This window comes from Salmo salar, chromosome ssa25 (genome assembly GCF_905237065.1).
Source record: "Salmo salar chromosome ssa25, Ssal_v3.1, whole genome shotgun sequence".
NCBI lineage: Eukaryota > Metazoa > Chordata > Actinopteri > Salmoniformes > Salmonidae > Salmo > Salmo salar.
The window spans coordinates 27976751-28004501 of record NC_059466.1 but is presented as its reverse complement, the minus strand read 5'-3'; the positions used below and the strand labels follow the sequence as shown (position 1 = coordinate 28004501).

At 44.1% G+C, this 27751-nt stretch overlaps 2 protein-coding genes across 4 annotated transcripts in view; one reads left to right on the top strand and one right to left on the bottom strand.

The window, feature by feature from the left end:
- Positions 1 to 23706, bottom strand: part of LOC106586480 (TBC1 domain family member 8) — a 28363-nt gene extending 4657 nt beyond the window's left edge. The window contains exons 1-11 of one of the 2 annotated variants that reach the window (XM_014173841.2): positions 23318 to 23706; positions 20880 to 20990; positions 20616 to 20734; positions 20178 to 20406; positions 19836 to 20076; positions 11172 to 11379; positions 10481 to 10666; positions 10175 to 10327; positions 2838 to 2988; positions 555 to 769; positions 308 to 425 (exon numbers count right to left, since the gene is read on the bottom strand). In XM_014173841.2, the coding sequence (XP_014029316.1) occupies positions 308 to 425; positions 555 to 769; positions 2838 to 2988; positions 10175 to 10327; positions 10481 to 10666; positions 11172 to 11379; positions 19836 to 20076; positions 20178 to 20406; positions 20616 to 20734; positions 20880 to 20990; positions 23318 to 23444 (1858 nt within the window). In that variant the 5' untranslated portion in view covers positions 23445 to 23706. The remainder of the gene's footprint in view (positions 1 to 307; positions 426 to 554; positions 770 to 2837; positions 2989 to 10174; positions 10328 to 10480; positions 10667 to 11171; positions 11380 to 19835; positions 20077 to 20177; positions 20407 to 20615; positions 20735 to 20879; positions 20991 to 23317) is intronic. The other variant, XM_014173842.2, reaches the window with a different exon arrangement.
- On the top strand, positions 22138 to 27630 carry LOC106586481 (phosducin-like protein 3). 2 transcript variants are annotated; one of them, XM_045707282.1, is made up of 6 exons: positions 22138 to 22420; positions 25574 to 25706; positions 25924 to 26014; positions 26236 to 26379; positions 26704 to 26912; positions 27086 to 27630. In XM_045707282.1, exons 1-6 carry the CDS (start codon positions 22373 to 22375, stop codon positions 27229 to 27231), a joined length of 771 nt encoding a protein of 256 aa, XP_045563238.1. In that variant the 5' UTR covers positions 22138 to 22372; the 3' UTR covers positions 27232 to 27630. The 2 variants fall into 2 exon arrangements, with proteins under 2 accessions (XP_045563238.1, XP_014029318.1); XM_014173843.2 differs by lacking the exon at positions 22138 to 22420 and adding an exon at positions 24848 to 25109.
- Positions 27631 to 27751: the final 121 nt, after the last annotated feature.

Here is a 27751-nt window from a genome sequence, read left to right as displayed (position 1 = left end):
GTTTCAGCACACGCTTCACATGGCTAAAGAAAGCCTTTGGATATTGTTGGCTCCAATGGCAGTCGGGGCAGAAAAACAGCCCTGACAGAATAAACATGCCACAAGGAAACCACATTCAAATCACCTAAACACCAGAACAGCTCTACAGGAAAATGCATGTGTACTAATAGTCTCTCTGCTGTCTTTGATAGTACTTCTCTAATGTACAATACTAGCTGAAGTAAACAAACCATCGCTGTAGTAAAACTACTGTAGTAACAATAGCAGTAGCAGTGGTACACCTATACAGGTCAGTTTGACCTCTCACCTATGACTCTGCGGTTGAAGTAGTCAGGTAGCATTCTCTCACACACAGCCACTAGCAGTGAGAAGGCCTCCTCCTCTTTAGTGTACAGCAGCAGCACAGATGCCAGGATATTCATCGACTAAAAAGACAGACAGACAGTCAGTTATACTGTCTGTAGCTGTATGGTTATGGACACTGGACACACTATACAGTTGACTGTACACATGTGCACACACTGTGACATACTGTATGGTGGTGGGAACCTTACCTGGCAGTACCCAATCTTGGGGTTGCGGTGGGCATATGCGGTGAGGACGCGGCGCAACGCGGCAATGCCTTTGACGTTCTGGAAGGCGGGGTGGTCTGGCAGCGAGCGGTGCAGGTCTCTCTCGATCTCCTCCGTGGCCAGACTGCTTTGCCCCATAGACTCTGTCACCAGCCCCGAGTAGTAGCCTGGGTGGGATGCCAACTCTGATGAGGCATCTGCGTTTCCAGGGGGAAAGGTATCAGTGTTACACAGCAACAGCATATAACCACATACATGAAGGCCTGGTCAGACAACATCCCCTTTCCCTTTCCTTTCGATCTAAAAGGAATGGATAAATCACCTTTCCGGTTCCTTCAGATCTGCAAACACCAAAAAGGTAGGGGTTACTTTGGGACTAATCTCTCATAGACAGATGACAAGCATCTGACTAATTACGCAAGACTTTAGTTCTGGGTTAACCGAGATTACTTTGGGACAAGGCTTGTTTTTTAAAAACTAGCTCTTTCCCTTTGTTGACTCCCCCTCTAGGATGTGAAAGGATGCTTTCAGATCATTGAGAGGGAGTAAACATGGACATAGGATAGTTTGATATGGGGCCAAAGAAAACAGTCTGTTCAGTTCTATCCCAGTGAGTGGTGAAGCCACAATTGGTTGCCTGCCTGTTTCTGGTGCAGTGTGTGCAGGGTGTTCACAGGCCTAATTGCTTGTTTTCATTGGAGATGAGGTCACGAGTTATTTGTATGCCCACTAAATCCTGCTGCTCTGGATTCCATATTACATTAAATTTGATGCTAACAGTTATGGCAAAGTAGGGTACCTGAGAATGGACTCTACAATGTTCTAAAAAATGGAACTGCTTGCCTGGTAAAAGCCACTCCACAAACTTTAAGATAAAATGGCACATACTAGAATTGCTAGGTATGGTACTATACACAAGAAAGGAACGGAAAGTAGGCAGTCGAGCAAAACACAGAACAGCACTCTCTCTCTCTCCTTTGGGGATATACAAATATCTACCCTAACCATAACTCCACCATTAAATATACACTATATATACAAAAGTAAGTGGAGACCCATTCAAATTAGTGGATTTGACTATTTCAGCCACACCTGTTGCTGACAGGTGTATAAAATCGAGCACACAGCCATGCAATCTCCATAGACAAACATTGGCAGTAGAATGAGCTTACTCAGTGACTTTCAATGTGGCACTGTCATAGGATGCCACCTTTCCAACAAGTCAGTTCATCAAATTTCTCTCCTGCTAGAGCTGCCCCGGTCAACTCTAAGTGCTGTTATTGTGAAGTAGAAACGTCTAGGAGCAACAATGGCTCAGCCGCGAAGTGGTAGGCCACACAAGCTCACAGAACGGCACCGCCGAGTGCTTAAGCGCGTAAAAATCGCCTGTCAACGGTTGCAACACTCACTACCAAGTTCCAAACGGCCTCTGGAAGCAACATCAGCACAAGAACTGTTCGTCGGGAGCTTCATGAAAAGATTTTCCATGGCCGAGCAGCCGCACACAAGCCTAAGAACATCATGCACAATGCCAAGCGTCTGTTGGAGTGGTGTAAAGCTTGCCGCCATTGGACTCTGGAGCAGTGGAAACGCGTTCTCTGTGATGAATGATGAATCCCGCTTCATCATCTGGCAGTACGATGGACGAATCTGGGTTTGGCAGATGCCAGGATAACGCTACCTAACCGAATGCATGTTGCCAACTGTAAAGTTTGGTGGAGGAGGAATAATGGGGCTGTTTTTCATGGCCCCTTAGTTCCAGTGAAGGGAAATCTTAACGTTACAGCATACAATGACATTCTAGACAATTCTGTGCATCCAAATTTGTGGCAACAGTTTGGTGAAGGCCCTTTTCTGTTTCAGCATGAAAATGCCCCCATGCACAAAGCAAGGTCCATACAGAAATGGTTTGTCAAGATCGGTGTTGAAGAACTTGACTTGCCTGCACAGAGCCCTGACTTCAACCCCATCGAACACCTTTGGGATGAATTGGAACACCGACTGCGAGCCAGGCCTAATCACCCAACATCAGTGCCCGACCTCACTAATGCTTATGGCTGAATGGAAGCAAGTCTCCACAGCAATGTTCCAATATCTAGTGGAAAGCCTTACCAGAACGGTGGAGGCTGTTATAGCAGCAAAGGGGGGACCAACTCCATATTAATGCCCATGATTTTAGAATGAGATGTTCAACGAGCAAGTGTCCACATACTTTTGGTCATGTTGTTATAGTAACCAATGACCTCAGACTCCTCCGTCCCTCACCAGAGAAGGTCATCCACAGCTCTCCCCGTAGCGACTCTGGTATCCCCATGGCAACCAGCTTCTGGATCTTCTCTGTGCGGAACATGTGGACACCTCGACCGTACTCTGGGAAGTGGTCCTCCCACAGACGCTCTTTCACCTGCTCCATGGTCTACAGGACACACACAACCTTCAGCAAACCGAGTATTGAACTGTAAGCACATTCTTAGCACTATTAACCACAATAGCCGTGGCCTGTATTAGGAGGTCAAGTTACCCAGGATGCCAGCCAGGGGGAGAACAGGGATCAATATGTGTAAATAATAAAAGAGATGTACTGAGTCACAACTTCATCCCAGGCCTGCCACTATATCACATTTAGCATACCCTGGTTTCCAGTCTGTTTCTGATTCGTTTTACTACATTTTTGGTATGACAACAACAAAGGAGTTGCTGTGTCGTTCTTGAATTATGTTGGCATTTGTTTTTTATGTATGGGGGTACATCTTCCCATCCTAAATTTACGAATATGGTAGCTTAATGACTTTAAATATATATTTTTAATATTATGATAACATTGTGCGACTATTAGGAGTAGTAACATGAATCATGGTAACACCAATGAGACAATTTAGGTAAATTAGTATTTTATGAAATTAATGCCACAAAAGTTCCTCAATTCTTTAAAAATAATTTACTAAACTGATATGATTCATAATTTTGCTCACAATGTTATTTACCTTCATTTAAATTGTCTAACACCAATACACTTTGGAACAAATAAATCAATCATGTACACTGTTTTAGAGGTTATATGTGCAACCAGAAGGAAAAACATTCTAGACCACCTTTTACTCCACACACAGAAACACATACAAAGCTCTCCCTCGCCCTCCATTTGGCAAATCTGACCATAATTCTATCCTCCTGATTCCTGCTTAAAAGCAAAAATTTAAGCAGGAAGCACCAGTGACTCAGTCTACAAAAAAAGTGGTCAGATGAAACAGATGCAAAACTACAAAATTGTTTTGCTAGCACAGACTGGAATATGTTCTGGGATTCTTCCGGTGGCATTGGGGAGTACACCACATCAGTCACTGACTTTATCAATAAGTGCATCGAGGACGTCGTCCCCACAGTGACTGTACGTACAGTTGAAGTCGGAAGTTTACATACACTTAGTTTGGAGTCATTAAAACTCGTTTTCAACCACTCCACAAATGTCTTGTTAACAAACTAGAGTTTTGGCAAGTCGGTTAGGACATCTAACTTGTGCAATGACACAAGTAATCTTTCCAACAATTGTTTACAGACAGATTAGTTCACTTATAATTCACTGTATCACAATTCCAGTGGGTCAGAAGTTTACATACTCTAAGTTGACTGTGCCTTTAAACAGCTTGGAAAATTCCAGAAAATGATGTCATGGCTTCAGAAGCTTCTGATAGGCTAATTGACATCATTTGAGTATATTGGAGGTGTACCTGTGGATGTATTTCAAGGCCTACTTTCAAACTCAGTGCCTCATTGCTTGACATCATTGGAAAATCAAAATAAATCAGCCAAGACCTCAGAAAAGAAATGTAGACCTCCACAAGTCTGGTTCATCCTTGGGAGCAATTTCCAAACGCCTGAAGGTACCACGTTCATCTGTACAAACAATAGTACGCAAATATAAACACAATGGGACCACGCAGCCGTCATACCGCTCTTTGTCTCCTAAAGATGAACGTATTTTGGTGCGAAAAGTTCAAATCAGTCCCAGAACAGCAAAGGACCTTGTGAAGATACTGGAGGAAACAGGTACAAATGCATTTATAGCCACAGTAAAACGAGGCCTATATCGACATAACCTGAAAGGCCGCTCAGCAAGGAAGAAGCCAATGCTCCAAAACCGCCACAAAAAAAGCCAGACTACGGTTTGCAACTGCACATGGGGACAAAGATCGTACTTTTTGGAGAAATGTCCTCTGTTCTGATGAAACTGTTTGGCCATAATGACCATCGTTATGTTTGGAGGAAAAAGGGGGATGTTTGCAAGCCGAAGAACACCATCCCAACCGTGAAGCACAGGGGTGGCAGCATCATGTTGTGGGTGTGCTTTGCTGCAGGAGGGACTGGTGCACGTCACAAAATAGATGGCATCATGAGGGATGAAAATTATGTGGATATATTGAAGCAACATCTCAAGACATCCGTCAGGAAGTTAAAGCTTGGTCACAAATGGTCTTCCAAATGGACAATGACCCCAAGCATACTTCCATAGTTGTGGCAAAATGGCTTAAGGACAACAAAGTCAAGGTATTGGAGTGGCCATCACAAAGCCCTGACCTCAATCCTATAGAACATTTGTAGGCAGAACTGAAAAAGCGTGTGCGAGCAAGGCGGCCTACAAACCTGACTCAGTTACACCAGCTCTGTCAGCAGGAATGGGCCAAAATTCACCCAACTTATTGTGGGAAGCTTGTGGAAGGCTACCTGAAACGTTTGACCCAAGTTAAACAATTTAAAGGCAATCCTACCAAATACTAATTGAGTGTATGTAACTTCTGACCCACGGAATGTGATGAAAGAAATGAAAACTGAAATCATTTTCTCTACAATTATTCTGACATTTCACATTCTTAAAATAAAGTGGTGATCCTAACTGACCGAAGACAGGGAATTTGTACTAGGATTAAATGTCAGGAATTGTGAAAAACTGAGTTTAAATGTATTTGGCTAAGGTGTATGTAAACTTCCCACTTCAACTGTACATACCCCAACCAGAAGCCATAGATTACAGGCAACATTCACACTGAGCTAAAGGGTAGAGCTGCCGCTTTCAAGGAGTGGGACTCTAACCCGGAAGCTAATAAGAAATCCCGCTATGCCCTCTGACGAACCATCAAACAGGCAGTGTCAATACAGGACTAAATCGAATCGTACTACACCGGCTCCGACGCTCGTCGGATGTGGCAGGGCTTGCAAACTATTACAGACTACAAAGGGAAGCGCAGCCGAGAGCTGCCCAGTGACACGAGCCTACCAGACAAGCTAAATAACTTCTATGCTCGCTTTGAGGCAAGCAACACTGAAACATGCATGAGAGCACTAGCTGGTCCGGATGACTGTGTGATCACGCTCTCCGCAGCCGATGTGAGTAAGACCTTTAAACAGGTCAACATTCACAAGGCCGCAGGGCCAGACGGATTACCAGAACGTGTACTCCGAGCATGCGCTGACCAACTGGCAAGTGTCTTCACTGACATTTTCGATCTCTCCCTGTCTGAGTCTGTAATACCAACATGTTTCAAGCACACCACCATAGTCCCTGTGCCCAAGAACACTAAGGTGACCTGCCTAAATGACTACCGACCCGTAGCACTCATGTCTGTAGCCATGAAATGCTTTGAAAGGCTGGTCATGGCTCACATTAACACCATTATCCCAGAAACCCTAGACCCACCCAAATTTGCATACTGCACCAACAGATCCACAGATGATGCAATCTCTATTGCACTCCACACTGCCCTTTCACACCTGGACAAAAGGAACACCTATGGGAGAATGCTATTCATTGACTACAGCTAAGCGTTCAACACTATAAGCTAAGGACCCTGGGACTAAACACCTCCCTCTGCAACTGGATCCTGGACTTCCTGACGGGCCGCCCCCAGGTGGTGAGGGTAGGTAACAACACATCCGCTACGCTGATCCTCAACACGGGGGCCCCTCAGGGGTGTGTGCTCAGTCCCCTCCTGTACTCCCTGTTCACTCATGACTGCACGGCCAGGCACGACTCCAACACCATCATTAAGTTTGCTGATGACACAACAGTGGTAGGCCTGATCCCTGGCAACGATGAGACAGCATATAGGGAGGAGGTCAGAGACCTGACCGTGTGGTGCAAGGACAACAACCTCTACCTCTACGTGACCAAGACAAAGAAGATGATTGTGGACTACAGGAAAAGGAGGACCGAGCACGCCCCCATTCTCATCGACGGGGCTGTAGTGGAGTAGGTTCAGAGCTTCAAGTTCCTTGGCGTCACATCACCAACAAACTAACATGGTCCAAGCACACCAAGACAGTCGTGAAGAGGGCATGAGAAAACCTATTCCCCCTCAGGAGACTGAAAAGATTTGGCATGGGTCCTCAGATCCTCAAAAGTTTTTACAGCTTTACAGCTGTACCATCGAGAGCATCCTGACGGGTTGCATCACTGCCTGTGGCCTACGACCGCAAGGCACTACAGAGGGTAGTGCATACGGCCCAGTACATCCCCAGGGCCAACCTTCCTTCCATCCAGGACCTCTATACCAGGCAGGGTCAGAGAAAGACCCTAAAAATTGTCAAAGACTCCAGCCACACTAGCCATAGACTGTTCTCTCTGCTACCGCACGGCAAGCGGTACCAGAGCACCACATCTAGGTCCAAGAGACTTCTAAACAGCTTCTACCCCCAAGCCATAAGACTCCTGAACAGCTAATTAAATAGCTACCCAGACTATTTGCAAGGCCCCCCCCCCTTCTACGCTGCTGCTACTCTCTGTTAATATCTTTGCATAGTTACTTTAATAACTCTACCTTCATGTACAGTTGTGGCCAAAGGTTTTGAGAATGACACAAATATACATTTTCACAAAGTCTGCTTCCTCAGTTTGTATGATGCCAATTTGCATATACTCCAGAATGTTATGAAGAGTGATCAGATGAATTGCAATTAATTGCAAAGTCCCTCTTTGCCATGCAAATTAACTGAATCCCCCAAAACATTTCCACTGCATTTCAGCCCTGCCACAAAAGGACCAGCTGACATCATGTCAGTGATTCTCTCGTTAACACAGGTGTGAGTGTTGACGAGGACAAGGCTGGAGATCACTCTGTCATGCTGATTGAGTTCGAATAACAGACTGGAAGCTTCAAAAGGAGGGCGGTGCTTGGAATCATTGTTCTTCCTCTGTCAAACATGGTTACCTGCAAGGAAACACGTGCCGTCATCATCGCTTTGCACAAAAAGGGCTTCACAGGCAAGGATATTGCTGCCAATAAGATTACACCTAAATCAACCATTTATCGGATCGTCAAGAACTTCAAAGGAGAGTGGTTCAATTGTTGTGAAGAAGGCTTCAGGGCGCCCAAGAAAGTCCAGCAAGCGCCAGGACCGTCTTCTAAAGTTGATTCAGCTGCGGGATCGGGGCACCACCAGTACAGAGCTTGCTCAGGAATGGCAGCAGGCAGGTGTGAGTGCATCTGCATGCAAAGTGAGGCAAAGACTTTTGGAGGATGGCCTGGTGTCAAGAAGGGCAGCAAAGAAGCCACTTCTCTCCAGGAAAAACATCAGGGACAACTGATATTCTACAAAAGGTACAGGGATTGGACTGCTGAGGACTGGGGTAAAGTCATTTTTTCCTGATGAATCCCCTTTCCGATTGTTTGGGGCATCCGGAAAAAAGCTTGTCCGGAGAAGACAAGGTGAGCGCTACCATCAGTCCTGTGTCATGCCAACAGTAAAGCATCCTGAGACCATTCATGTGTGGGGTTGCTTCTCAGCCAAGGGAGTGGGCTCACTCACAATTTTGCCTAAGAACACAGCCATGAATAAAGAATGGTACCAACACATCCTCAGAGAGCAACTTCTCCCAACCATCCAGGAACAGCTTGGTGATGAACAATGCCTTTTCCAGCATGATGGAGCACCTTGCCATAAGGCAAAAGTGATAACTAAGTGGCTCGGGGAACAAAACATCAATATTTTGGGTCCATGGCCAGGAAACTCCCCAGACTTTAATCCCATCGAGAACTTGTGGTCAATCCTCAAGAGACGGGTGGACAACCCACAAATTCTGACAAACTCCAATCATTGATTATGCAAGAATGGGCTGCCATCAGTCAGTATGTGGCCCGGAAGTTAATTGACAGCATGCCAGGGCGGATTGCAAAGGTCTTGAAAAAGAAGGGTCAACACTGCAAATATTGACTCTTTGCATCAACTTCATGTAATTGTCAATAAAAGCCTTTGACACTTATGAAATGCTTGTAATTATACTTCAGTATACCATAGTAACATCTGACAAAAATATCTAAAGACACTGAAGCAGCAAACTTAGTGAAAATGTATATTTATGTCATTCTCAAAAGTTTTGGCCACGACTGTACATATTACCTCAATTACCTTGACACCGGTGCCCCCACACATTGACACATTGACTCTGTACCGGTACCCCCTGTATATAGCCCAGCTATTGTTATTTACTGCTGTTCTTTAATTATTTAAAGAGCAGCAGTAAATAAGGCGGTAACACCAATGACATAAAACTGAGTGACACACATTATACTGGTAAAAAAAGGGTATTTTAATAGCCGTATTTGTTTTTGTTGATCTATACAATATATTAAATATTTTTGTTCACTGTCTAGGATTCAAAATAATAGATAGATATCTCTAAATCCCCAAAACATGTCACTATACCTCGCTCTACATATCACTGTCACGTCCTGACCAGTTAAGGGGTTATTTGTTATTGTAGTTTGGTCAGGGCGTGGCAGGGGGGTGTTTGTTTGATGTGGTTCGGGGTTTGTTGGGCTATGTTCCTATGTAAGAGGGGTGTTTGTTTAGAGTGTTTCGGGGTGTGTTGGGCTATGTTCTTGTCAGTTTATTTCTATGTTAGTTCTAGTCTTTCTATTTCTATGTTTAGTTAATGGGGTTGACCTTCAATTGGAAGCAGCTGCTCCTCGTTGCTTCTGATTGAAGGTCCTATGTATAGGGGTGGTTTTTGTAATGGGATTTGTGGGTAGTTGTCTCCTGTTTTGGTGTCTGTGCACCTGACAGGACTGTTTTATGTCGTTCGTTGTTTTTGTATACGTGAGTTGTTTGTTTTTCCCTTCTTTTAAATTCAATAAAGAAGACGAGTATGCACGTTCCCGCTGCACCTTGGTCCAATCCTTACGACGCCCGTTACAATCACCAGTGGGACAAGCCAATTTTCTTGCCCCCAGTAGTTTTTACAATGCATACACATAAATGTTTTGCAGTATAAAGGACTTACATATGCTCTTATTAAATAACAGTCAAATAAATTGAAAATGTATTATTTGTAATGTTTTTGTAATTTTAAAGTGTTTTTACATGGTGCCAAAATTAAGAGACAGCATTTACCACCGGAATTCAAGAATCACCCTACTTCAACTAGAAACTGGAAACCAAGCTAAACCTTAAACCAGTCCTAATTCACAATGCTAAACATCATTGGCCAATGTAGTTCTGATATGGCTGCAGCCACCATTATTATGGTATCTGCTATCTAAACACCATAATAATAGAGTCCCTATTCATATCAGGGCTACAGCCTATGGGGCACCAGTTTCCATACTCACAGCCATGCTGTTGTTGGGGTCAAGTTGAGAGTGATGGTAGCATGCCATCAGAGCCTCTGTGTTCATTGTTTGACGTAGTGGTCTCTCCTCGATATCCTCCCCGTCACAGTACATGGTGTCATAGCAGAAGGTGTAGTAGGGAGACGAGGAGGTCTGGAGCAACCAAACACCAGAATTAGTCAAATATACACAATTAATATACAGTAATTCTGCTTTGTGGACTAGGCCTGTTGGGCATCACCATGAGATATGATGTGTGTAATTGACAACAGACATTTAGCAGTTAGTAGTGTTGCTGTAGCATACCAGAGATTTCTTGCTGCGGAACATGGAGTATTTCCATTGCAGGGCTCTGAGGCGTGATGTCAGGCTGTCCACCAGGCTGTCTCTGTCCTGCAGCTCGATCAGCTGGAAGGCTTTCTTACTCCTCACGCTGACGATCACTGGGTTCGGCAGCAGGCTGGTGCTCTCCGCCTTCTCTATGGAGATCACCTGACAATAAAACAGGAGGAGACAGGGGTCAAAGGTGAACAGCCAAAGAAATGACTGTAGCGCTATTTACTTGTAAAACAGTAATAACACAGTAATAAACTATGAATAACTTTTATGCATAGCAGAGCCAGAAAATACATCTATATATAGCTTAATGTATGACTGACTGGTATATAATGTAGATAACCATGGTAAAGCTAAAGGTGTAAACTCTAACACTTCCAACAACACTGTGTAAACAGCAGTAGCCACATTCCACCTGCGTTACACTTTAACCAGCAGAGAAGCAGGGTCAACATAGTATGTTTGAGAAGCCAAAATACACCACCCCTCCAAAATACACCACCTCTAGCACAAAATACACTGCAGTACACAGATAAAGGCTCTCCTCTGGGAAGGCTGGATTAACCTTAGGAGCTAGGCTAGAGGAACATGTGAGGGATTTTTGTGTGAGACCTTTCTATAAATCAAATAGGGAGGCACTGAAATATGGTACTATGGGTACCTCTGAGAGAGGGATAAGCAGGCTGCAGTGGCCCTCCTCTCGGCTGGCGAAGCATAGGTAGCTGTCGGTGGTGAAGAGTGTTCCTGTCGTGTGACAGCGGGCATGGGGCGTCCACACTGAACACAGCGCCACCTCCTGAAGACGTTCGCCCCGCGGTAGCCGAAATAGAGCTAGGACATATGTCCTCAACGCCTGCTCCTCCAGAACCCTGAGGGTGAAGAGTTAGAGGGACACTCAGAAAGAGATACTTAGCTGGCAGGGGGGAAAGAGATACAGTGTGACACAAACAGTGAAACGTTCTGTTGCAAATGAGCGACAGCTAGGAATTCAACCTCCAGTATAGAGACAGGGAGAGTGTAAATGAGAGATTGTGTGTGAATCCTCACGGCCTTGTTGCCTTGTGACCCAGACATTTCTGACTGAGAGAGTCAGGAACACTTGAATGGTAATTCCACCACTTTTCAATCTCATTTTCATTATCTCCAGCACCATACAAGTGTCTACATATGTGGAAATGGCATATTTCTACATTTACTTCTATTCAATGACATCATCAAAAGTTTAAACATTTTAAAAAACGTTGATTTTCAAACACTATGAGATTCACGGTGACGTGGGGAGCAAGAAAATACCCTCCCTATGGCTAGAAACTCATTGCAGGTTTTGAAAATCACTGTTTCTTTACTTTTAATCCTACCCTGTTTTTTAGGACCTTTTGTTCTTATCTTTTTAACCGATGATCATAGAAACGCGTTTTCAAATCAAATGTTATTTGTCACATGCGCCGAATACAACAGGTGCAGACCTTACCAATTGGAGCCTCCCGAGTTGCGCAGCGGTCTAAGGCACTGCATCGCAGTGCTTGAGGTGTCACTACAGATCCAGGTTCGACCCCAGGCTGTGTCACATCCGGCCGTGACCGGGGGTCCCATAGGGCGGCGCAAAATTGGCCCAGCGTCATCCGGGTTAGGGGAGGCTTTGGCCAGGGGGAGCTTTACTTGGCTCATTGTGTTCTAGTGACGCCTAAGGCACTGCATTGCAGTGCCTGCAGGCTGACTCCGATCGTCAGTTGAACGGTGTTTCCTCTGACACATTGGTGCAGCTGGCTTCCAGGTTAAGCGGGCGGGTGTTAAGGAGAGCAGTTTGGCGGGTCATGTTTCGGTGGATGCATGACTCGACCTTCGTCGCACCCAAGCCCATTCGGGAGTTGCAGCAATGAGACAAGATCGTAACTGGATCACAATTGGATATCACAAAATTGGGGACAAATAGGTGGACAAAAAATAAATAAAATAATAATTTACTAATTTAACTAAATGAAAAATAGTAACACAATAAATTAACAATAATGAGGCTATATACAAGGGGTACCAGTACTGAGTCAATGTGCTGGGGTACGGGGTAATTGAGGTAATATGTACACTACCGGCCAAAAGTTTTAGAACACCTACTCACTCAAGGATTTTTCTTTATTTGTACTATTTTCTACATTGCATAATAATAGTGAAGACATCAAACTATGAAATAACACGTGTCACACCCTGATCTGTTTCACCTGTCTTGGTGATTGTCTCCACCCCCCTCCAGGTGTCGCCCATCTTCCCCAATATCCCCTGTGTATTTATACCTGTGTTCTCTGTTTGTCTGTTGCCAGTTCGTCTTGTTTGTTCGGGTCAACCAGCGTTTTGTGTCTCATCTCCTGCTTTTTCCAGTCTCTCTTTTCTCACCCTCCTGGTTTTGACCCTTGCCTGTCCTGACTCTGAGCCCGCCTACCTGACCACTCTGCCTGACCCTGAGACTGCCTGCCGACCTGTCCCTTTGCCCCCCTCTGGATCACCGACATCTGCCTTACCCTGAGCCTGCCTGCCGTCCGGTACTGTTGCCCCACATCTGGTTTACTGAATGCTGCCTGCCTTGACCTGTCTATCGCCTGCCCCTGTTGAAATATGTTTATTCGATGTGGTCTGCATCTGGGTCTTACCTTAATACCTGATAATATGGAATCATGTAGTTACCAAAAAAATGTTAAACAAATCTAAATATATTTTATATTTGAGATTCTTCAAAGTAGCCACCCTTTGCATTTATGACAGCTTTGCACACTCTTGGCATTCTCTCAATCAGCTTCACCAGGAATCCTTTTCCAACAGTCTTGAAGAAGTTCCCACATATGCTGAGCTCTTGTTGGCTGCTTTTCCTTCACTCTGTGGTCAGACTCATCTCAAACCATCTCAATTTGGTTGAGGTTGGGGGATTGTGGAGGCCAGGTCATCTGATGCAGCACTCCATCACTCTCCTTCTGGGTCAAATAGCCCTTACACAGCCTAAAGGTGTGTTGGGTCATTGCCCTGTTGAAAAACAAATTATAGTCCTACTAAGCCCAAACCAGATGGGTTGATGTATCGCTGCAGAATGCTGTGGTAGCCACAGTGGTTCTGTCATAAGCGTCGTAAGGGACAGATCAAGGCGTAGCGGGTATAGTGCTCATCTTCTTTTCTTTATTTAGAGAGAACACTCAAACAAAATAAACAAACGACAAAACAGCTCCGTAAGGCACATAGGCTATACAGAAAACAACCACCCACAAACCCAAAGGAAAAAAGGGCTGCCTAAGTATGGCTTCCAATCAGAGACAATGAAAGACACCTGCCTCTGATTGGAAACCATACTCGGCCACACATAGAAAACGAACATAGAAAATGAAAACTAGAACAAATCCCCTCTAAATAAACCAACCCCAAAACACACAAAAACAATACCCCCCTGCCACGCCCTGACCATACTACAATGACAAATGACCCCTTTACTGGTCAGGGCGTGACAGTACCCCCCGCCCCAAAGGTGCAGACCCTGACTGCACCTCAAAACAAAAAAAACACAAAAACAACCCCAAACCTAAAGGGAGGGAAGGGAGGGTGGCCACCGTCAACGACGGTTCCTGTGCTACACCCCCCCCCTTCGCCAATCCTCCCACTACGGAGGTGGCTCTGGCTCTGGGCGTAGCTCCCGTTCTGAATCTGGGGTGCAGACCACCGCTGAAGGCTCTTGGCTGCAGACCACCGCTGAAGGCCCTTGGCTGCAGACCACCGCTAAAGGCTCTTAGCTGCAGACCACCGCTGAAGGCTCTTAGCTGCAGACCACCGCTGAAGGCTCTTGGCTGCAGACCGTCGCTGGAGGCCCTGGGCTGCGCGGTGTTGCTGGAGGCCCCGGGCTGAGAGGTGTCGCTGGAGGCCCCGGGCTGAGGAATGTCGCTGGAGGCCCCGGGCTGAGGAATGTCGCTGGAGGCTCCGGGCTGAGGAACGTCGCTGGAGGCTCCGCGCTGAAGAACGTCTCTGTAGGTTCCGGACTGGGGACCTTCACTGCAGGCTCCGTGCCATGGGTCATCACTACTGGTTCCGCGTCATGGATAATCACTGGAGACTTTATGCCATGGATCATCACTGGAGGCTCCGGGCCATGTGTTATCACTGGAGGCTTCGTGCCATGGATCATCCCTACGGGCTCCGGGCCATGGTTCATCACTGGAGGCTTCGTGCCATGGATTAACACTACAGGCTCCGGGCCATGGATCATCCCTGCAGGCTTCATGCCGTAGATTATCGCTGGAGACGTCGGACCATTGACCATCACTAGAGGCTTCCTTCGGGGCGCTGGAACTGGTCTCACCGGACTGGGGAGACGTACTTCGGACCGCGTGCTCACAGCAGGCACTGGCCTTACCGGGCTATGGTGGCGCACTGGAGGTCTGCTACGTGGGGCTGGCATAGGAGGCGCCAGGCTAGTCACACACACCTTCAGGCTAGTGCGGGGAGCAGGAACAGGGCGTACTGGGCTCTGGTGATGCACTGGAGGTAGAGTGCGCGGAGCAGAGACAGGGTACACTGGATCTTGGAGGCGCACTGCAGGTCTGGAGCGCACGGCCTGCACAACCCACCCTGGTTGGATACTCAACTCAGCTCGATCACTGCGGGGTGCGGGCACAGTTCGCACCGGCCTTTGTATGCGCCCTGATGACACAGTGCGCGTCACCGCAAAATACGGTGTCTGCTCCATCACTTGCTCCTCATAGTAAGCCCGGGAAGTTGTCTCAGGACTCCATCCTGACCCTGCCCAACTCCCCTTGTGCCCCCCCCCCCCAAACAAATGTTGGGGCTGCCTCTCTGTCTTGCCTTTAGGTGCATTTAGAGCCTCCTCTCGTCGCCGCTCTGCTCTTGCTGCCTCCACTTCTTCCCATAGACGGCGATTCCATCCCTTCTGGATCTCTTCCCATGTCCAGGGTCCCTTGCCGTCCATTATCTGCTCCCATGTCCATTCTGCTGCTCCTTCTTCCGCTGCTTGGTCCTTTTTTGGTGGGTGGTTCTGTCATAAGCGTCGTAAGGGACAGACCAAGGCGCAGCGGGTTGTGCTCATCTTCTTTTCTTTATTTAGAGAGAACACTCAAACAAAATAAACAAACGACAAAACAGCTCCGTAAGGCACACAGGCTATACAGAAAACAACCACCCACAAACCCAAAGGAAAAAAGGGCTGCCTAAGTATGGCTTCCAATCAGAGACAATGAAAGACACCTGCCTCTGATTGGAAACCATACTCGGCCACACATAGAAAACGGACATAGAAAATGAAAACTAGAACAAATCCCCTCTAAATAAACCAACCCCAAAACACACAAAAACAACACCCCCTGCCACGCCCTGACCATACTACAATGACAAATGAACCCTTTACTGGTCAGGACGTGACAGGTTAACTGTGCTTTGAATTCTAAATAAATCACAGTGTCACCAGTAAAGCACCCCCACACCATAACACTACCTCCTCGTAAAGCATTTACGGTGGGAAATACACATGCAGAGATCATCCGTTCACCCACACCGCGTCTCACAAAGACACGGCAGTTGGAACCAAAAATCTCCAATTTAGACTCCAGACCAAAGGACAAATTTCCACCGGTCTAATGTCCATTGGTCGTGTTTCTTGGCCCAAGCAAGTCCCTTCTTCCTATTGGTGTCCATTAGTAGTGGTTTCTTTGCAGCAATTTGACCATGAAGGCCTGATTCACACAGTCTCCTGTGAACAGTTGATGCTGACATGTGTATGTTACTTGAACGCTGTGAAGCATTTATTTGGGCTGCAATTTCTGAGGCTTGTAACTCTAAGGAACTTATCCTTTGCAGCAGAGGTAACTCTGGGTCTTCCTTTCCTCTGGCGGTCCTCATGAGAGCCAGTTTCATCATAGCGCTTGATGGCTTTTGCAACTGCATTTGAAGAAACTTTCAAAGTTCTTGAAATGTTCCGTATTGACTGACCTTCATATCTGAAAGTTATGATGGTTTGTCTTTGCTTATTTGAGCTGTTCTTGCCATAATATGGACTTGGTATTTTACCAAATAGGGCAATCTTCTGTATACCCCCTTACCTTGTCACAACACAACTGATTGGCTCAAATGCATTAAGATGGAAAGAAATTCCACAAATTAACTTTTAACAAGGCACACCTGTTAATTGAAATGCATTCCAGGTGACTACCTCATGAAGCTGGTTGAGAGAATGCCAAGAGTGTGCAAAGCTGTCATCAAGGCAAAGGGTGGCTATTTGAAGAATCTCAAATATAAAATATATTTTGATTTGTTTAACACTTTTTTGGTTACTAGATGATCCATATGTGTTATTTCATAGTTTTGATGTCTTCACTATTATTTTACAATGTAGAAAATAGTAAAAATAAAGAACCCTTGAATGAGTAGGCGTTCGAAAACTTTTGACCAGTAGTGTACATGTAGGTAGGGATAAAGTGACTGCATAGATAATAAACAGAGAGTAGCAGCAGCGTATGTGAAGAGTGTGAAGGATTGTGAATGTATATCTGCAGTCGTGGAAAAAGTACCCAACTGTCATACTTGAGTAAAAGTACCTTAATAGAAAATGACTCAAGTAAAAGTAAAAGCAAAATTCTTCTTGAGTATGAGTCTAAAAGTATTTGTTTTAAAATATACTTAAGTATCAAAAGTAAAAGTATAAATAATTTAAATTTCCTTATGTAAAAAAAACCTGATGGCACTATTTTCTTGTTTTTTTTTAATTTACGGAAAGCCACGGGCACACTTCAACTTTCACACATAATTTAAAAACGTGTTTAGTGAGTCCACCAGATCAGAGGCAGTAGAGATGACCAGGGATGTTCGGTTGATAAGTGCTTGAATTTGACAATTTTCCTGTCCTGCTGTAAGGTTCTGCTTTTCTTTTCTTAGTCAACCTTGTGTTCTTTTTCTTTGTGTTCTTGAACGTAGCCCTGTTTTGTGTTCTGGAACGTAGCCCTCTTTGTGTTCTGGAACGTAGCCCTCTTTGTGTTCTGGAACGTAGCCCTGTTTCTTTGTGTTCTGGAACGTAGCCCTGTTTCTTTGTGTTCTGGAACGTAGCCCTGTTTCTTTGTGTTCTGGTACGTAGCCCTGTTTCTTTGTGTTCTGGGACATAGCCCTGTTTCTTTGTGTTCTGGAACGTAGCCCTGTTTCTTTGTGTTCTGGAACGTAGCCCTGTTTCTTTGTGTTCTGGGACGTAGCCCTGTTTCTTTGTGTTCTGGGACATAGCCCTGTTTCTTTGTGTTCTGGAACGTAGCCCTGTTTCTTTGTGTTCTGGAACGTAGCCCTGTTTCTTTGTGTTCTGGAACGTAGCCCTGTTTCTTTGTGTTCTGGAACGTAGCCCTGTTTCTTTGTGTTCTGGAACGTAGCCCTGTTTCTTTGTGTTCTGGAACGTAGCCCTGTTTCTTTGTGTTCTGGAACGTAGCCCTGTTTCTTTGTGTTCTGGAACGTAGCCCTGTTTCTTTGTGTTCTGGTACGTAGCCCTGTTTCTTTGTGTTCTGGGACATAGCCCTGTTTCTTTGTGTTATGGAACGTAGCCCTGTTTCTTTGTGTTCTGGAACGTAGCCCTGTTTCTTTGTGTTCTGGAACGTAGCCCTGTTTGTGTTCTGGTACGTAGCCCTGTTTCTTTGTGTTCTGGAACGTAGCCCTGTTTCTTTGTGTTCTGGAACGTAACCCTGTCTTTCATTTTTGGTCATTGACTTCACCTGTGTTTGTTTCTCACCTGGTCTCATCAGCTCCCTATTTACTTAATTTCTTTCTGTTTGTATGGTTGTGAGGTATTGTTTTTGACTGCCTACCTGTGTTTCATCATTGCCTGTGACCACGATTCCTGCCTTCTGCGATGGCTTAATAAACATCTGCGTGTGAATCTACACCTTTTCCTACCTGAGAATTCATTACACCTGCTAAGCATTCAAAATGTAACGAGTACTTTTTGGTGTCAAGGAAAATGTATGGAGTAAAAAGTACAATATTTTCTTAAGGAATGTAGTGAAGTACAAGTAGTCAAAAATATAAATAGTAAAGTACAGATACCCCAAAAAAGTCTTAAGTAGTACTTTAAAGTATTGTTACGTAAGTACTTCACTACTGTGTGTGTGTGTGTGTGTGTGTTGGAGTGTCAGTGTAGTATGTGTGAGTGTGTGGCTAGAGTTCAGTGAGTGTACCTCAAGCCTGTGCAAGAGAAAAATTTGTGCTGGAGATAATAAATGAGGTTAAAAAGAGTTGCTCTTGAAATAATCCACATGTACCCACAGACAATTAGATACAGGCAGACTATTTTGGTCACTACAATTTAGGTCAGGTAATTTTTCACTTCCTGCTATGGTATTGTGATGCGGAATTTACATAAAGTCACTAGTTTGAATGATGGGGAGGGACAAAAAGAGAACTCATTTGGCAAGGGTTGAATGTGAGGAAGTCACCAAATTGATTATTAAACAGTCTGTTACACCCATAGAGAGAGAACTAAATGCTCTAGCCCAGCTCAAGTACAATGTTTACCATCGCAAACTGTCATTTTACACACAAAACCTGAAACTGAAAATGTTATGGTGAATGTACTACAGGTGGAACTGAGACACGCATGTAGGCACACACACACACAGAGAACTAAGACTGAACGAAGAACAGGGGTGTATTTATGAGCTACCTCTCCAAGTGAAGTTATAATTTCCCACAGGATAGAGCTGAAGGGCCTTCCAGTCACACTGAGACAAACACTGATTTATAACGTATGGTGCAGTGCTGTGAAGCGAAGTGGAACGCGGCCCATCAATCACTACACAACTGTTCTGAGACCAGCCGGAACCCAAAACACAGGCAGTGGAACAAACAAAAAATATATTTTCCCATAGACTAACACGATACACTGTATTCCTGTTATGGCTGAAACACCTAGGGGCAAAGTCTAGGTATTTACAAGTCTTTATGAGCTCATCAGCCTCATATAATGTCTGTCTGAAGAACATGACTGAACGTCCCTCTCGGCTCAAAGGAAGATCAGTTGCACTATGATGCTATGATTATACAAAGGATGGTCGGAAACTAAAGGGAAGCAAATCAGTTAAGATATGAGGGGTTTTCAGGAAGCGCTTGATGAGGTCTCTTTTGACCAAAACAGATAAGAATGAGAACCTTATTAAATGACTGTTTATCAAACTGATTAATCAGGCAAGCAACTGTTCTAATCCTCTCAGATGATGTGAATCTGAACAAAGTGAATGATACAACCACACAAAATCCCCTGCCCTCCTTTACACTACAATACGATACAACTTTAACTTTTTCTGCGTTGCCCGCTGACCTCTTGGTGATGTTGGAGGACTGCTGGAGGACTCGGTCCAGCTCCAGGCCTTCACTGTCCAGCAGGCGTCGCAGGGCGATGTCAGCCAGCTGACCAATGACCCCAAACGCCTCATCCAGGCTCAGGAACATGGAGAAGTCCCGCTGGCACCGCCGCGTCATCACACGCACCATGTCCGTCATGAGGCCCGTGGAGACCCGCTCCAGCCTCGTAACCTCCGCCCACGGGATCACAAACTTCACTGAGGGAGAGAGAAGCGGTCAACCATTCAAAGTTCACAACCAGTAAGACTGGGGGCTATTCTGTGTGCTAATGAAAGGAAGAGCATTTAAGGGGACGGACCTTCCTTTCCCAACAGGAAGGAGTAGAAGGCCATGTGGTTGATGCTGAGGTAGAGCCAGCCCTGCCGGGGGACCCGCCCCTTCCAGCAGCAGCAGGAGTAGGTGGTGACTAGCTTCTCTGAGGAGGGCAGGCCGAAACACAGCTCAAACTTCAGCAGCGTCTCCCGGAACTTCTCAGGCTCCTCCTCCTTAGCCGCCTGCCTCCCCGTTACCTCCTCCGCTATCAGACCCTGGGGGAGGAGGAGAAATAAATGAGAGAAAGAGAAAAGAGGAAGAGAAAATAAAAGGAGAGCAAGAGACACAAATAGAAAAGAAAGTCAGGAGGAGAGAGAGCAACAGTTGAGATTAGGTTGAATACTGTGATTTTCGATAGTAGGCCTACAAAGTATTTACAGTGCATCACAGGTCTATAGTAGGTCTTGTTCTAATAGTACAGTACCTTGACTTTCCCTTTGACGAAGCTGGCGACATCCTCCTTGTTCTCAAACACTGAGAGAGAGTGGAGTAGGTTCTGGACCAGCCAGTCCCAATGTCTGTTCATCTCTCCAACAGCAGCACCTGTATAACAACACACACACACACATACAACACCCGTCAGAGAGATAGATACACAGAGAGAGAAAGAGAAAGCTAGAGAGAGAGACAGACACATATGAGAATCAGAGAGATAGAAAGTAATGGAGAGAAATGTCAGAGAGCTTACCACAAGCTATAGTCCAGCTGACCTGTGACCCAGGCATCTGTAGAAGGATACGGAACGGTGTGACCCGGGCATTGGAGTCCAGCACTGAGTCCAGAGCTCCCACCAGAAGACCTGGACAGACCAGAGCAGTCAGACACAGAAAGAGACCAGAAAATACAGAGAAATACCATCTGACAACACAGACATGTCAATGAGCTCATTGACATATGGGAGAGAGAGGCCACATTATACCAACCCATATAAACTGAAATCACATTTTCAAAGGGTAAGACAGTTGTATTAAGCTCATAAGGCATTAATAAGATATACTCTAACATACATAATCAATGGTTAGCATTAGTGGAATGACTGTTGAACAGCAGGAAGTTTACAGATTGTGCCTTGAAGCACATGGGACACAAAGGTACCTATTACACATAATGCCAGAAGGCTAAAGTCATTACCATGTCTATCACAGACCAAGACATTCCACAGTGAGGTGCCAAGCAGAAGAAGATTGGCACTGGATAGGACATAAACTGGTACAACTTACGGTCACCAACGGTCTCATAATGGCCACATCATGTGAGAGCATAACATAGGCTTACAAGCTGTTGAGAGACTCAACACAAGTATTGCTGTTCTCTGTTTGTCACTATATTGGTCCACTAGAACCAATGGCTAATAGTATTGGATTGGAGACCCCCTCCCCATATCCTCCCCATATGAAGCCCCAAAACCATGGCCTAAAAAATACAAACTTAATACAGAGCCCCTAACATCCCATCCAATATGGTTGACAGTGACACCCCAGTTGACGTTCAAAAGAAACTGCACTATTCTACCCCAAGCTTTCAATTTCCATCCAGACCTAACTCATTTGTACCTATTAGGCATTGAGAAGGCTACATTAACCCTGGAACCAGCATTTAGGGAGAACTTTCACATCCAGTCATCCCCACCAGTCATCAGCCTAATGGAAGCAGATAGGCTCACTAATACCCTGAGGTAACAGAGCCTACACTCATCATCATAGTATCTCTTTACTCCACTGCTATTCATGGTCATGCTTTCCCACTGAGGCCAAAGACACCAAACACTAGTCCCTCTTGTCTAGTTTTAATTCTGGCTTTTCTTTGCCATTTTCAACAGAATGGAGCATTTAAGGAGCGCTAGTAAAAACAGTCCTAACAGCAACACATTACACCGCTCAACTACAATAAAAAATCAAGTTAGCAAGAACAGTCTGTTAATGATTTGGCCAATCAAATGTGTAATAAGCACACAGCAGGCAAGACAAGGCATTAGGCTTACTTCGTTCAATAGGCTACAGTCTAGTCAGTATGAGATCACTATCTAGTGTTTGGCATTCTCACTCCCACCCAACCGCCCGCCACAAAAGAGGACAGGGACGGAAGACAAACTGAACTCCTGACAAATAACCCTCTCCTGGAGCACTGCCCATTCCAGACCACACCACATCTATACGCTCTGTCCATCTGCCGCTCTGAACCATGACACCCTGGCAACACAAACTTATTTGTCACCAAACCGCTTACATTGTAAGTCCCAACTTAAACTACTGTAAATCATGTATTTTGTTCTGCTTATATAGTTCACTGAGTTTGTATGGCTGTGGACAATGGACATGTACAGTGTGATCAGACGTAGAGAGAAAATAAACCCTATGTATATAAATACATTAAAATTCCCTTGTAGCAAAGTGCTCTTTGTGAAATAGGAAGCAGAAGTTATTTTAGCTAGTGACACAAAATGATAGAGGTTGCAGATGTTTTTATGTTTTATCTTAATCGAATCATGGATTTCTTCTTCCAATTGATATTGTACTTGTCTTCATACAACAAAACATACTATGGTGTGGTTTTGTAAGAAGAGCCAACCCCATTACAACCAGGGCTTTATCTGACCTTTCACCATGGAGACAAACAAATAGTGTAAATCATAATTGCCGGGAGGTTTTTATATTGTTCCTTTTATGAGATGTCTACTCTCTATCCTCCTGTCCTTGATGTGTTCAGTTATGTATGAAAGACCCAATGACGATTAAACAAAAACAAGACCAGGTGGCACCTTATCAAAGTTCATCATCAGACAAACATTGTATCGAACTTAAAGAAATCAAGGAAGACCTGAAACAAAATACATTTCTAAATACTATATGCAAAAAAGTTGCCTGTTATTGCTCCAAGGTGTTGACGACACCAAATATGGAGAAAACAATTGTTTCCCGAGTAATGCTGTGTAAAAATCCTGAGCCTATTTATAGTGATACATTGTAGCAAGTTGCAACATTGTTTATAAATGATTTGTTACTGTTTGTTACTGATTTGTTACTGTGTTGCAAGTGTATCACGTAGACTGGTGTATCCATATAGACTGCCAAAGCTGCTGAAATCAGACGACAGACAGTGAGATGAAGATGGGAGGGGGCGTATTACCTGTAAATTTCCCCCCTGTATCCCCATGCCCTCTTCTGCGCTGCAAAAGGAAGAAATCGTTAGATTTTTCGGTAACCCAAAGCTTCAATGCATTTTTCAGCAAAACTTCCTCCGGATTCAACCACATTCTTTCAAAACAAGAGATTGACAAAGAGAATGGACGAAAACAAAACAAAGCCGAGTGTAGTTTTTGTTTTGCTATTGATAGAATGCACACTTCTTCAGTAGTCCCACGCGTCGGAGAAAATTAGGTGATTTTCAGAATCATCCATGACTGATCTCAAGCGCTGCCCGAGATAGCAGGCGTCTTGTGCTCATATTTTCGCTCACACCGGTTGCAACTGTAGCCTACACAGCGAGCGTCTTATTTCCGCATTTAACCCAACCTTTCCTTCCCAACATCCTTCCCATAGTTCCGGCGAAAGCAAGGAATTTTAATTTCACTGTCCCTTCCCTTTGTGAATAGTTATTATGCAGTAGTAGCCTATTCATTGAACATCATACAATACTAAATCTGGGAATATAATTGGATTGTAAACACATTGTTTGTCCATAGTAAAGGGGTTTAGTCATGTGCCATATGCTGTCTGGTGTGTGCAAAAAATACGTCAGAAGATGATGTACAGTGTCTATTATATCAATTCTGCATTATGCTTACAATGACAGAATATTTGTTTGCATTCTCTTTATATTATAGTTTTAAATGTCATAGTCTTTGATCATACCACATATTAATTTAATGACATCAATGCCATGTCGGTGACATGGTCACTTTGCTTTTCAATGATAAAGCACCTATAGAGTCTAGACAATATAACAATTTACATAATGTTCTATATGGACGTATATACCATCCCTATAGCCTACTTCTGTGGTAAAATAGAGGTTGCAACATGCATGCTTGACATGTAATCAACAAATACAGGATTTCTTTATGTCTGTTTTAAACTATGGTTGATTTCATTAGAATAAACACACCCGTGGTCAGAGTTGTCAAAGGCACCTATCATAAAATACTCGATTCAAATCAAATGTTTTTTGTCACATGCTTCGTAAACAACAGGTGTAGACTAACAGTGAAATTAAGAAAATGATCATATTTTAGAGCAGCAATCTTATTGAGTGTCACAAGATCAAGACTGACATAAAGATTTATAACCATATCCATAATAAAGGATTTGAAAATATATTTGCACAGTAGAAAATGTACCTACGTATATGATTCATAAATGCGTCGTCTATACTTACTATACTCATCATAACTACATTGAAAATAAACAAATACACTATAAGGATATGATATTGAAGCACATCTACACACCAAAAAACAGGCCAACAATTTTCAGAGATGTTTTGGACCTCTATGCCACCCCCATAAATCTATGGTCAACCCAGACACTGACAGCACAGCAGTGTGATTTTCAGGTGCAGCTGTTGTCTCAATCAGATGCCACACATGGAATGTAGAATAGCGTTCCCACTCCTAATATAGACATACAGGACCTAAACCGGATATTGGTGCAACCTTTATTATTGTCCCGTTAATGTCTTGCCCTAGACAGGTTTATGATAATAATACATATAAAACAGGTGATAGAATAGATTTGTCCTCAGAAAAATACATAATTTTGTAATGATTCTATATTTGAGATATCTGACAAGTATTTAAGTTTTGTCACATTAATGATCTTGTTTTACTCCGGAAGAAATATGGGTGAGGTCCTTCTATTTCCGTGTCTAGGAAGAGCAGTGGTGTTTTCAGCGTCTGTTTTGAACGGTTAAAAAAATGCAGGTTGGTAAACTTAGATAACTTTTTCTAGCTAAAACTCTAATCGTAGTTTCGTATGGTGGAGGCATCTCCAGTAGTATGGATCGGTGAAAAACTGCTACAGTAAATGTGTATAATTTTTACCAGAATTTTTTTCTTGCTGATGAAAGATGAGGGCCATGTTTCGAAAGCCATATCGCCACTGATGATTTACGTTTCTATAAGTTAAAACATAGGGTTCGGATTGTAGTTCACATGAGCCAGTCGGGGGAAAAGCTAATGACTAAAAGCGGTAGGGAGAAGGCAGTATGTTTAGAGTTTGAGAGCTAAATGTTGGGTAACTAGATGGCTAAACATTAAGGTAATGTTCGCTAGCAGTAATACCAAAGAGCCTAGCTATATAGATGTTTAATTTTTTAACTGTGGTAGTACAGAATGGAAAACGGCCAAGTTGCAATACAATTCCAACATGATCTCTTATTTCTCAGGACCCTAATGCAGATACCGAGTGGAATGACATCCTGAGAAAGAAGGGGGTCCTTCCTCCCAAGGAGAAAACTCAGGATGAGGTTGAGGAGGAAGCTCTAGAGAAGCAGATACTTCTTGAGCAGGAATCTGTTGGTAAGAGATGACTAGTTAAAGTTGACTACCTCTATGGGACTAAGTTTCTACTGAACTGATCTAGGGAAAACAAATTCTGATGTTATTCATAACTAACAGGACATGGTGTGGGAAGGCTGATTCATGGCCAACATTTAAGAGCAACATATGTTAGTTGTTTTAATAACTTAAATGGTACTTTGTTTGACGTGCGATGCATATGGTGTTTTGTGACCAGTGAAAACCTATGAGAGCATGACTCTGGACGAGCTGGATGAGAACGAGGATGACTTCAGTGAAGAGGACGAGGCCGCCATCGAGATGTACAGGTCAGTGATCTCTTTAAAGCATCACTTAGATGGTACATACAACAGGGGTTGATAAGAATGAACGGCCGCCCTATTGCCTGGGACATGTGAGCTGAGCAATCGGGCAAATTGACCCTGTTCTGTGATTGTTTGCCCCATTGGGCAGGTGTTTTTCAGCACCCTAAAACTGATCTTTCTGATTAGCCTACCTTTCTTTACACTCTGCATTTCCCTCTTACCAGACAGAAGAGGCTTGCAGAATGGAAAGCCACCCAGATAAAGAATTGCTTCGGTGAAGTAGTGGAGATCTCTGGGCAGGACTACATCAAGGAGGTGAACAAAGCTGGAGAGGGAATCTGGGTTGTGCTCCATCTCTACAAACAGGGGTGAGTCTTCTGCCATTCTCTACCCCCTCTCTCTCTCTCAAAGGATTGCAATAGCAGTTGAGCACACCAATTCATGCTCTCAAAAAGTGATGTTTGATTTTTGACAAGATCCAATAAACCAGAATATTGTGAAAACATTGATGACCAAGACCTTATTTGAAAATCATGATTGAAGGTTTTCATTTAGCCTAAGCCTGATTTACAGTGGTCCATTTTAATTTGCTCTGAATCGACCTATCTACCAAAATATCTGATTTAACTAATTTACTCATTGTGACATCTGTTCTCGCTAACATGTCCTGTTCTAACCTTCTGTCCTCCCAGAGTACCTCTGTGTACCCTGATAAACCAGCATCTATCAGAGCTGGCCAGGAAGTTCCCCCAGACCAAGTTCCTCAAGTCCATCTCCACCACCTGCATCCCCAACTACCCCGACCGTAACCTGCCCACAATCTTTGTCTACCACGAGGGAGAGATGAAGGCACAGTACATCGGGCCTCTGGTCTTCGGAGGCATGAACCTCAAAGTTGAAGGTAAGCGACAGTCTCCTTAGCTATACTCTCAAGAAGGACATTTTATTTATACTAAGTTATGATGCTTTTAGTACATGATATGAAATCTAGCATAACACCCTTCAGTTTTGTTTATTGTTTTATTAGAGACAATCGTTTAGATATTAAACTATCCATTATCCTATCATCCTCAGAGCTGGAGTGGAGGTTATCGGAATCTGGCGCTGTCAAGACAGACCTGGAAGAAAACCCCAAGAAGCAGATTGAAGACAAGCTAATGTCGTCGATTCGATCCACTCTCCCCACACGGAAAGACAGTGACTCAGAAGAAGAGAACTAGCCCCCTAACCGCCAAATAACATTAATCTAATGCTCCACTGTCACTGAATGGGGATGGCTTTCTCATGTGGTGATGTGTTAAAATGCACATCTCTTCCTATGCTTACCGCAGAGAGGCTCTGTCAGTTCTATGCCTTCCCGGTTAAAGGATCTCGTGTTAAGTGATCATTCTCCTAAATCAGATCGGACTCTTCAATAGGCTTTCTACAGAACGTTTGGTTGAATATTGTCTTTTTTTTGCATATACGTTTTATAATATGACAATTTAGATGTATACACATCTAATTGTTAAATTAAATGTAAGTAGCCATTCACCCATGCCATAATCACGGGTGACAGTTTTTAAATAAAGTGTTGGCTGTGATCTGGGTAACCATCACATGAAGGACTGCTTTGGCTATATTTGACTCTTGTGTATGTTCACTGTTCTGATAGTGATGTACTTAATGCCTGTATGTGTAATTGCCACCTCATTTTAAATCGCAACATATGTTTACCAATGGTAATCAGGAAGACACTTT

Excerpts from the sequence above, each read along its gene's own strand:
- LOC106586481 (XM_045707282.1), top strand. The coding sequence starts at position 22,373 with ATGACACCCTGGCAACACAAACTTATTTGTCACCAAACCGCTTACATT. Across the intron at positions 26,380-26,703 it reads CTCCATCTCTACAAACAGGG|AGTACCTCTGTGTACCCTGA; the intron begins GTGAGTCTTCTG and ends CTGTCCTCCCAG. Across the intron at positions 26,913-27,085 it reads CATGAACCTCAAAGTTGAAG|AGCTGGAGTGGAGGTTATCG; the intron begins GTAAGCGACAGT and ends TATCATCCTCAG.